Genomic DNA, 11,574 nt, shown 5'->3' on the forward strand with positions numbered 1-11,574 from the left:
TTATGCTATATTATGTTATGTTATGTTATGCTATGTTATGCTATGCTATGTTATGCTATGTTATGTTATGCTATGTTATGTTATGTTAAGTTATGCTGTGTTAAGTTATGTTATGCTATGTTATGCTATGTTATGCTATGCTATGCTATGTTAAGTTATGTTATGTTGTTATGCTATGTTGTTATGTTGTGTGATGTTATGTTATGCTATGTTAAGTTATGTTATGTTGTTATGTTATGTTATGTTATGTTATGCTATGTTATGTGCAACATTCTCTGTAAGTTACTGTCAGAGAAACTATCTCTCTCTCACTCTCTCTCTCTCTCTCTCTCTCTCTCTCTCTCTCTCTATATATATATATATATATAGATAGATAGATATATATATCACACACACACACACACACACCTCACTTAGTAACTCATGTTCTCTGTACATGATAGTGTCATTTGTAAAATCCATGATCTATTTTAAAACTGACAGTATTCCTTCATCCCGACCTTCCGTTTTCATGACTGACTGACCTCCCTTACACACACACACACACACCTCTGTGCTGCTGCCGCTGGGGTGCTATATGGAGTCAGCCTGACGACACGCCACTCCTGCTGCCATGCTCATGGACTCCCATCCGCCTGTTGAAGTTCATCACGTGTGGGCACGGCTGACCTGGTGGGCGTGGCTGACCTGGTGGGCGTGGCTGGTCTGCTGGGAAGCCGGAAATTAAATTCAATAAGGTCCCACAGGAATGGCCATGAGAAAAAAACGAATCATGTTGTCAAATTAGATGGCTGTGAGTGCCGTTAACAGTGCACTCATTTGCATAAAGTCAACTGAACTTCAACATTTGTCCCACCCCTCCACAGCCTTCCTTCAGACCCACCTCTGTGTCCTTTTGACCCTCTCACGCCCTTACTGCTTTCACTCCACGTTTGGGTTTGCCAGGTCTGTCCGGCAGCCTTCCCCGCCATCTGATTCAACTCGCCACCAGGTGGTGATCAGTTGACAGCTCTGCTCCTCCCTTTACCCGAGTGTCCAAAACATACGCCTGCAGATCTGATGATACGACCACAAGGTCTATCATCGATCTGCGGCCTAAGGTGTTCTGGTACCAAGTACACTTATGAACTACCTTATGTTCAAACATGGTGTTTGTTATGGCCAATCCATGACTCGCACAGAAGTCCAATAACAAGGCACTGCTCGGGTTCAGATCGGGGAGGCCGTTCCTCCCAATCACGCCCATGTGAGCGCTGAAGTCCCCAAGCAGAACTATAGAGTCCCGAGGCAGAGCTCTATCCAGGACCCCACCCAGAAACTCCAAGAAGGCCGGATACTCCAAACTGCTATTACGTCTAGTCAGAGCCTTTCCCCCCGGCAACTCGCAGTCGTATAGAGGCCTTTGAAGTTAATACAAAAAATAATAAGAATAAGAATACAAGGTAAGTATAAAGTCAAGAGACTGTTAAGCTATAACCAAACTTAGTCATCGAAACATTACACCACATTTTTAACACTTTCCTGTTCAGGTAAAATAACAAGCGGGCAAGTCACATTAAGCTATTGCTACACCGAGTCATTTAAACATTAAACAAGATATTTAACACATGTGTTTGGAGTCAGTGCCGTGCTCAGTCCTCTCTGTAGTTAAGTAATATATTTTTGTTGGGTGCTCTTTGGTCCAAGGTTAGTAGTTTCAGATGGGAAAAAGAGAACAAATCTCTCTGACCAAGGCACTCCGTGTCATTAAAATGTCTTTATTGGAACTTGGACATATCCAAAAAGGACCTAAAAATGCCCACGCGTAGCGGCTCGGGCCTTCTTCAGGGCATAGTGAGACACAACAGGGGTGAATGGTTTCTGTGCAGCACAGAGCACAGGTGGTAGTTGCTTGATTGGATCTGAAGCAGCCAATTGCTAAGCCCCGCCCCTCACACGGATCCTAGAGCGCAGTCACGTGCCAAACACAGTTCTTTGTAAAAAGAAAACAAAAACACAGATTAAATGTACACACACCCACAACTATAGCACAATAAAGGTACATGTTCACAGTGACTCGGAAAGACAGTAGACTATAAATTAGACATTTTTAAGTGAATGGTATCTTTCAATCTAAGCACGAGTGAAGAGGAGTCTGATGCCACACAAGCAACCACGTCTGCGGGTTTTTTAGGGACCCGATCACGCAAGACCACCAAAAGTCACCAGCAGAAACAACAAAGAAGAAGAAAATCAGGAGGGGGAGACATCGAACTAGGTCCACAAATATCAAGGGACAGTCTACGGAGTCGAACGAGAAATCAACGGTAACCAATATCTCTAAATGTACATTGACACAAGACTCTGTGAATATGCTATCTAAAGGACTAACCTTTGCCCCTGTGTGTAATGCTGGTAAATTTAAAACAAAAGTGGACCTTTTTAGATTCTATAGGAATCTTCATTTAAAAGTGTGGTACCATCAGAATAATAAACACTTAAACAGCACACCTAATGTGAACTCTAATTCCACTTGTGGTGCTAAGACACTCTTTAAACCTAAGTCTAGTTTCATGCCAATGTGCACCAATCCCACTTTGATTGCTTTTACCAAAAAACTCTCACATGATATGGATGAAATGTTTTGTAACAGACAGAAAAAAGTGAAAGACAACCATACAAGAAATGAGAGAGAAGCACTTGAATCTTTGACAAAAAATGAACAAATTATTATCAAGCCTGCTGATAAAGGCGGTGCGGTGGTGGTAATGGATAAAGTTATTATGTCACTGAAGCTCAAAGGCAACGGGGCAATAGTGTCTACTATGAACAACTGAAAAGAAACCCAATTGAGGCAATGAAAACTGAGCTAAGGGCCATCTTATCTCATGGTAAAGACCAGAATTGGATCTCAGACAATGAATTTGCATTTCTGATGAATGAGAATCCACAAATGCCATGTTTTTACATGCTGCCTAGGATCCACAAGAATCTGGAGCCCCCTGAGGGGAGACCAATCATCTCAGGCAACGGATCATTGACAGAGCCGTGTTCCCAGTTTGTGGACTTTTTTTATAAAACCTTTAGTACGGGATCTCCCGTCTTTCATTGAGGATACCACTGGTTTTATGCAAACTGATGAATATCAACAATGCTACTGACTGTTTCATGGTGACTTTGGATGTAGCCTCTCTTTATACTAATATTGACCACCAGGAAGGCCTGTTAGCTTTACAGCATTATTTGTCATTCCGGTCTGATAGCGCACCACCCAACCAATTTTTACTCACTCTGACAGAATGGACTTTACACAATAATGTCTTTCTTTTCCAGGACTCTTTTTACAGACAGCTTAAAGGCACAGCTATGGGTGCGTGTTTTGCGCCGAATTATGCAAACCTTTTCTTGGGTCACTGGGAAGAAACATTCATATACAATCAATTGAATAATCATTTTTGTGATAAGATTGTATTTTGGGGTGGCTTTATTGATGACGTCCTTTTAATTTGGTCAGGAAGTGAGGGTGAACTCTTACAATTCCATGATTATATCAATGCGACAAATTCTAACATCAAGTTGTCAATTGACTATTCCAAAATGCCTGTAAACTTTCTAGACTTATCGATTTCTATTGATGGGAGGAGTGGCTCTCTACAAACCACAATATCTAGAAAGAGTACAGACAGGAACACTTTACTCAGATCTGACAGTTTCCATGCCAAGGGACTTAAAGACAACATTCCCTTTGGACAGTTTCAGCGTTTGAAACGCATTTGCAGCAATGATTCAGATTTTGAAAAACAGGCCAAAGACATGAAATTGAGATTTTGTGAAAGGGGTTATTCCCCAATTTTGATTGATGATGCAGTAAAAAAAGCCCAGTTCCAAAATCGGTCTGACCTCTTGAAGAAAAAGAAGAAAACTAATATGGTTAAAAACAATCCCAGACCATGCTTCATCACACAATACAGCCGCTGTGCCTCCAGGATGAAACACATAATCAGGTCCAATTGGAAAATGATTAACAGGGATCCACTTCTAAAGGAACTTTTCCCAAATCCACCTATGACAGTGTTCAGAAAAGCCCCTTCTATAAAAAACAAACTTGTCAGAGGTTACCTGACAGGCTCCAAAGAAAAAACATGGTTGCATAAAGACCTTTGGGGAAGTTATAAGTGCGAGTGATGTAAACACTGTGTGGGTGTCATTCAATGCAAGACATTCCTTGACCTGAAAACCCCAAAAGAATACAAAACCAATGGCTTCATCAATTGTAATTCTGAGTTTGTTGTATATCGCCTACAGTGCCCTTGTGGGTGCTTTTGCGTAGGCGGGACAAAGAGGAAATTAAAAGAAGGTTTTTCTGAACACAAATATGTAATAAGGATCAACAATGAAGATTATCCAATGGCCAAACACTATAGAGAAATGCACCATGGCGACCCTTCATCCTTAAGAGTCCGGGGTGTTGAGATGATACAGAAATCTGTACGTGGGGGGGGGGGGGGTAGATTGAAAAAGTTGCTGCAGCAGGAAACTTTTTGGATCTGGAATTTTAAGGCAATGGAATATCCCGGTTTGAACGAGGAGATAGACTATAGGCCTTTTTTATAAAAATATCTAATCTATAGTCTACTGTCTTTCCGAGTCACTGTGAACATGTACCTTTATTGTGCTATAGTTGTGGGTGTGTGTACATTTAATCTGTGTTTTTGTTTTCTTTTTACAAAGAACTGTGTTTGGCATGTGACTGCGCTCTAGGATCTGTGTGAGGGGCGGGTCTTAGCAATGGCTGCTTCAGATCCAATCAAGCAACTACCACCCGTGCTCTGTGCTGCACAGAAACCATTCACCCCTGTTTTGTCTCACTATGCCCTGAAGAAGGCCCGAGCCGCTACGCGTGGGCATTTTTAGGTCCTTTTTGGATATGTCCAATTTCCAATAAAGACATTTTAATTACACGGAGTGCCTTGGTCAGAGAGATTTGTTCTCTTTTTCTCATCTGAATATATTTAACACTTTTCTTTTCTGTATGGGTATACTGTATAAAAACAAACAGGCAAGTCACATTATTTCCTTTTCAGGTATCCCAACTCAACGTAACTTCTGATAAGTTTTCAAATAACTCCACATGCCGATGCCTTGTAGGATGTCTCTAACCAAACCCAAAGTCTCTTGTTTTTGTTTCTTGTTTTATTTTCGATCCTACAAGCCCATTATAACTGTCTGTTTTCTAGGCCTGCTAGACCTGCGCATGAATGGTGTTTCAGTCGTTGGGGTAGGTGGCGGAAACTCAGTCAGGTGCACGTCAGGAGGATGCACAACAAAAGGTGTCACTTCAGCACCTGCCTGTTCCTGAAATGTCTCCTGAGTCTTAAGCAGACTTCTGTGGTTTCTCCGCAGTATCTGTCCATCTTCGGTCCTAATAGTATATGACCTTGGACTACTTCCTCAGGACCATTGCCTTTCTGTTCCATGCAGAGGGCTCTTCGATTTTGACCACATCCTGTTCTGTAAGAGGTTTCAGACTCCTGGCAGCCTTGTCGTGGTTCTTTTTCTGTTCCCACTTGAGCTGCATGTGTTTCTGTGTCAGTTCCCTGTTTTCTTTTTTCACAGGCATGCATGGCAGTGTGTTGTGCAGTTTACGGTTCATGAGGAGCTCTGAAGGCGATGCTTCACATGCCAGAGGTGAGGCTCGATAGGTCAGCCATGCCAGGTAAGGGTATGAGTTGGATTCAGTGGCCCTTTTCAGGAGTCTTTTGACAGTTTCCACTCCTTTTTCTGCCTTTCCATTTGCATGTGAATGGAGAGGGCTGGATGTGGTGTGTTGGAACCCATACTGTTCTATAAACATCTGAAACTCCTGGTAGCTATACTGGGGGCCACTGTCACTCTGCACTGTTTGAGGAATTCCGTGTCTGGCAAAGATGCTTTTCAGGTGAGTAATAACACTGCTTGCAGATGTGCCGTTTAGCTGTGCGATTTCAGGATAGTTTGAGTAATAATTTATTACTGAGAGAAAGTCCTTTCCATTCATGGTGGCGATCTGTTCCTACTTTTTGCCATGGCTTGGCTGGCATGTCTTGAATCAGCATTGGCTCTTTAGTTTGCTTGTAACGGTGTCTTTGACATGTGTCTCATTTACTAATCTGTCTCAATGTCTCTATTGATACCTGGCCAATAAACAGCTTCCCTAGCCCTTCTTTTGCACTTTTCAATGCCAAGATGACCCTCATGGATTCGGCTGAGCATCTCTTGGCGCATAGACTCTGGAATGATAATCCCGTTTTGCCTCAGCAGTAGGCCGTTGACCACGCTCAGCTCTGCCCTGATAAGATAGAACTGTGAGAGTTTACCTTTTGTCCACCCATGTTGGAGGTTGGCCATCACTGTCTGCACTGTCATGTCTTTTTCCATTTCTAGTGCAATCTTCTTGTCTGACACTGGGAAGGAGGAAGCAATCAAGTTAACACGCATTTCCACATCCACTGAGATGGTGCTGACCTGTGTCTTTGTGACTGATGCAGGTGCTCGGGACAGTGCATCAGCCAGAATGATGTATTTACCTGGCATGTAGACTAGATCCATATCAAGTCTTTGCAGCCTCATCATCATCTGCTGGAACTGTGGAGACATGTCATTCAGGTTTTTTCTGAAGATTGAAATGAGCGGTTGGTGATGTGTTTCTGCTATAAAGGTGGGTAGTCCATAGACATAGCCATGAAACTTCTCACATCCAAACACTAACCCTGGGGTCTCCTTTTCAATTTGGTCGTATCGTGTTTCAGTCTCTGTCATTGCTCTGGACACATATGCCACTGGTCTCCAATTGTCGTCGTCGTCATCCTGGAGAAGCACGGCACCCAATCCGTCTTTGGATGCGTCCATTGTATTGCATGAGGGCTCGAAAAAGGTAAGCACTGGCTCTGTGATAAGTGTCTCTTTAAGCGTTTTCCATTCTCTGTCATGTCTGGCAGTCCACTTGAACACTTTGCCTTTGTGCAGCAGATCTCTGATACAGACCGTTTTTGCAGAGAGATTCGGGATGAACTTGCCTAGGAAATTTACCACACCCATGGCTCGCAGTACTCCCTTCTTGTCTGTAGGTGGGGGCGTGTCCAGAATGGCCTGTACTTTGGAGCGGTCTGGTTCCACTCCTACAGACAGCTTGTCACATAAGAAAGTGATCTCTGTTGCCCCGAACTGACATTTGTTTTTGTTCAGTTTCAGACCACTCAACTGGATTCTTTGTAAGAGGTTCAACTGTCTCTCATTGTGCTGTTGTAGTGTAGAGCCCCACACAACTAAGTCATCAATGTAAACCCGGGTGCCTTCTAGACCCTCACTGATAGCTTCCATTGCTCTGTCTGTGATAGATTTTGGGAGCCGATTTGATTCCAAAATGGAAGTCTAAGAAAACAGTATCCGCCAAACAGTGTACTGAACGTGCAGTACTTGCTGTTCTTGTTATCAAATTTCAGTTGCTAGAAACCATGAGATGCATCTAGTTTACTGAGAGAATTTGGCCCCTGACATTTCACTAGTGATTTGTTCCCATTTCGGTATCTGGTAGTGCTCTCTTTTAATGTTGTCATTAACGTCTTTGCGGTCTAGGCACATCTTTAACTCACAATTGGGGTTCTTTACACATGTTATGGAGTTCACTCAGTCTGTCGGTTGTTCAATACATTTTATGATTCCCAATTTCACCATCCAGTTGAGTTCTTTCTTTAAGCTGGCTCGAAATGGTGCTGGCACTTTCCGTGGGGTGTGCATGACTGGCTTGGCATCACTTTTCAGCTCTATTCTCTAGGTGAATGGCAACGTCCCTTGTCCTGTGAAGATATCAGGAAACGTTTGCACAATGTCAGTTACTGTGTCGCTGTGAGTCTTAAGAACCACCTTTTCACTGTTGATTTGGTAGACCCTCTTGACCAGCTTAAGGTCCTCACATGCTTTGTCCCCTAGCAGTGACCCATGATCATTAGGAACAACAATGAACATCAGGTTTTGTTGCTTCCCTTTCACATTAACTTTCAGCCTGCACACCCCTTTGGGTTCTATTCGCTGTCTGTTATATGCCTCCAGTGGGACTGTCCGTTTATGTGTTTGTGGCTTCTCTTTAAGTGCTTTAATGTTTTTTACACTAATCAGGTTGGCTTTTGCCCCTGTGTCTAATTTGAAGAACAACCTTGTCCCATTAACTAACAGAGGTGCCGTCCATTTGTCTGTTCCCACCGCACTGACTGGATGTCCAGTGTCTATACTCTTAGTTGGCTGCACACTTTTTTCAGAGTCACAGGAAACCATGTTCACTAAAAATGAATCACTCACTGAATCACTGTCCTCACCAGCTTCATCCACTGCATGCACCTTGCGTTCTTTCTTTTCTCTTGAAAAAGCAAAATTTTTCATAGTGGTTTTGTCCCTTACACCTGAGGCACATTTTACCAAATGCTGGGCTTTGCCTGGGTTTGTGATTATCTCCACAACGTTTGCAGCTAAATATGTCACTTTGCTTGCTTCGAGCGCCTCGGTATTTTTCGCGCCCATTTTCCTTGAATGAAATGGCGCCTACATTCACACTTGGCAGAGCTAAAGCTAGTCCCTTAGCGGCACCTTCAAACGTTTACACATGCTGTTTAGCTAACTCAATTGCCCAGCTGCGCACCACCATGGGTTGAAGTGTCACGCCAGCAGAGAGTGGGGCCATCGGTGAGAAATCTACCACCAGGATTTCTTGGTTTACAGTGTGCTTTAGCTCAACTTTGCAAACAGCCTGCACATCACCACCAGGGGGTAGAGTCAAAGGACCAGGGCCTTGCCACCTCACACAGCCAACCTCATCTTCTCCCTTCACTGAAACATCTGTGCCACCAAGTGTAGCCTGGTCTTCTGCCTCACAAGCTTGTTTACCCAGTGTCACGTCAATGCCACTGTCTCGGCATTGCTTCTCCCAGCATCTGACATGACTGGAGTTGGTCCCTACAACAGCAGATGTCTGATCTGCAGTCTTGGGGCTTGGGCATATGAGGGCAAGGACTGTCACAGTCTGACTGGTACCCACAACCTCTGCAGGATATTCAAGATTCACTACCACATAACCATGGTAGGGGTAGCTGAGACTGGATTCACTTAAACCCCAAAGGGCCAGGCTGGAGACAGGTTGAGTGGGGATATCAGACAAGTATTTCTGATACCAGGGTTCAAAGATAATGGTCACCTGTGAGCCACTGTCGAGCAGGGTGGTGCAGCGTTGCCCATTTACTTTCAACTGTACAAGGCTAGGTGGCCCGACCAAACCTTCAGGGATACATGGACTCCCCTGCATTACAACTGCACTCTTTTTCACACCACAGTTTATGTCACCAGCTGTGGCATCACCTGTCTGCTGCTTGTTCTTTGAAACTTTCAGGACCTGAATTAGTCTCTTGATAACCTTAGCCTGATTTTTTGGGTTTTGGCACTTCCCTGCAAAATGCCCACTCTCCCCACAACGATAACAGAAGTTCTCCTCTGCACCTTTTGATGATATTCGGGGGAAACTGAAGACGGGTTTTGAAGCTTCCACTGTTGAGACTGTAGCCGAAGTCCCTGTTTCTGTTACCTGTCTGGTAAATTTTTGTTGTAGTCGCTTCATTTGCTTCTTCAACGCTGTCAAGTCAGAGTCAAGACAGGGCTCACTGTGCGGAGATGCGTTGATGGGTGTTTTCTCAGCACATCCCTGCATGGCTTGGTCTGGCTTAGTCACCACAGCAGCAATTAAGTTCTTGAGCTCTTTTATTTCTGATTTCAAGCTCTGAATTTCTGCCTGTTTTACATCGACCTCCTGCTTCGCATGTACGCACTGTACAACAGGGCTGAGCTTTTCCTTGAGGCCTCATGTTCCTCCTCTGTGCATATCTCCTTCAACAGCTGAAGAAAGGTTGGCGGCTCTTCTTTCCTCTCTCTTAGTCGGAGATGAACGAACTTCAAGTCAGAGGCAACAGCCCCTCTCAACAATTGCTCTACCCGCACTTTAATCACATGCCCAGGCAGAAGACCACCTCACTGAACCACTTTATCCAGCGACTGCTCCAGACGCCTCAGGAAGTCAGAGAGCTTCTCACCTGACTGCTGCTGCATTAAGCGGAACGCAAAGGATAGGTCATCTTCAGACTCTGCAGTCCCAAAAGCATGCTCAAGTGCTTCCAGGCACTGTTCAGGGCTAACATCAGGATTGCTGGCTTGTGCTGATTTAACTATTCCCTGTGCTGAGCCTTTGAGTCTTTCCATCAGTCTCCCCCTTTTCTCCTTAAGAGAGCAGGCACTCTCTTCAACAATAGGCCGTGCTTGCTCTAACCAGTGTTCAAATTGTTCCTCACCTGCTGGAGTGGGCAGGGTTCTGGAGAGAAGACGTAGGCGGCGATAATCACCATGCTCACTAGGGGGCTTTGTCTTGTCAAGCAACTCACTAAGTGCACGCAGGATGGACTCTGTTGGGCTAGTGGGAGAGTCTGGAATAGAGAATATGCTCTGGAGGTCGTCCCCCGTTTTACCTTCGGCCAGCAGCAGTCCTGCTAACTTCTCATTGAAATCATCCACAGGTGCAGGTGGGGCTTCGCCTACTATGACGATAGGCCACGCCTCTTTACCATCAGGTGGCAGCACTTCAAGAGGAACATTCTCTTTCTTTTAAATTTTCCCGACATTCACACAGGATCATAATAAACCGGTTGCGCCGCATTTTGAAAATCCTACCTCTGACACGCACGCGACCCAGACTGTCTGCAGGGTGTCTTCAATTTTAGTGATGTCCACATCTTCGGGAATGAGGACCATAAGTGCATGAGCCTCAGCTAAAACCTCACCACAGCACCAGTTCTTAAGCTCCGTAGTTTGGCTTTCCATTTTCCCCATTAAAAGTTTTCCCTATGTGCAACTTTAATTTGTTTTGTTTTTAACTGGTACTACTATGTATTTAGTTGGAAACCCAAACTATCCCAGCGGGGCATCCATTCTATGTAGCCCCTTTTACCCAATTAATGTCGAGGGCAGGGCCCTAGGTTCTTTTAACTAATTAACCTTACTTTCATGAGTTAGACTTATTCCCACTAAATGAGCAACCTTTAACCTTGTTAAGCATTTACCTTATGAAAACATTATAAGTAATTAGAAAAAACAAGAAGATAAGTAACTGAAATATGTACTTATTGTTGAAATAAAATGTCTTATTTACCACAACACTTATTGGTAAATAGTGTACCGAAAAGTACGTTGTAGCTACAACAATTTCAACTCAAATAAGTAAGTTATATTGTAGCTCAATAAAATTTCAATTCAAACTCAAAGAAAATACCCTTTTCAATATTCCATACACTTTTACACTTTTTTTTCCAAATGCATCACATTTGTGTGTATTCACATGTATAAGAGCTCCAACGTGACTAAACATTGCTAGCTAAAGCCGGCATGTGTAAAACAAAATAAAGGGGTAAAACAAAATCAAAACCCTCATTGCAGGCCTGCTAATCAAACATCCAAAAAATGTCAGCTCCACTCTAGCGAGCCAAAGGGAAAAACCATTACTCACGCGGTTCAGCAGAACGCAGCGCG

General features: G+C 43.8%; 1 protein-coding gene across 1 annotated transcript; it reads right to left on the reverse strand.

Annotated features, from left to right (window-relative positions):
* Positions 1-10,026: 10,026 nt before the first annotated feature.
* LOC130116460 (paraneoplastic antigen Ma1 homolog) lies at positions 10,027-10,869 on the reverse strand. Its single transcript, XM_056284366.1, has 2 exons — positions 10,744-10,869; positions 10,027-10,650 (listed from the first exon to the last, which is right to left on the reverse strand). Exons 1-2 carry the CDS (start codon positions 10,867-10,869, stop codon positions 10,027-10,029), a joined length of 750 nt encoding a protein of 249 aa, XP_056140341.1.
* Positions 10,870-11,574: the final 705 nt, after the last annotated feature.

The sequence above is a fragment of the Lampris incognitus genome, chromosome 8 (assembly GCF_029633865.1).
Source record: "Lampris incognitus isolate fLamInc1 chromosome 8, fLamInc1.hap2, whole genome shotgun sequence".
Taxonomy (NCBI): domain Eukaryota; kingdom Metazoa; phylum Chordata; class Actinopteri; order Lampriformes; family Lampridae; genus Lampris; species Lampris incognitus.

Excerpts from the sequence above, each read along its gene's own strand:
- LOC130116460 (XM_056284366.1), bottom strand. The coding sequence starts at position 10,869 with ATGGAAAGCCAAACTACGGAGCTTAAGAACTGGTGCTGTGGTGAGGTT. Across the intron at positions 10,651-10,743 it reads TTGAAGACACCCTGCAGACA|AAAGAGAATGTTCCTCTTGA; the intron begins GTCTGGGTCGCG and ends AAAATTTAAAAG.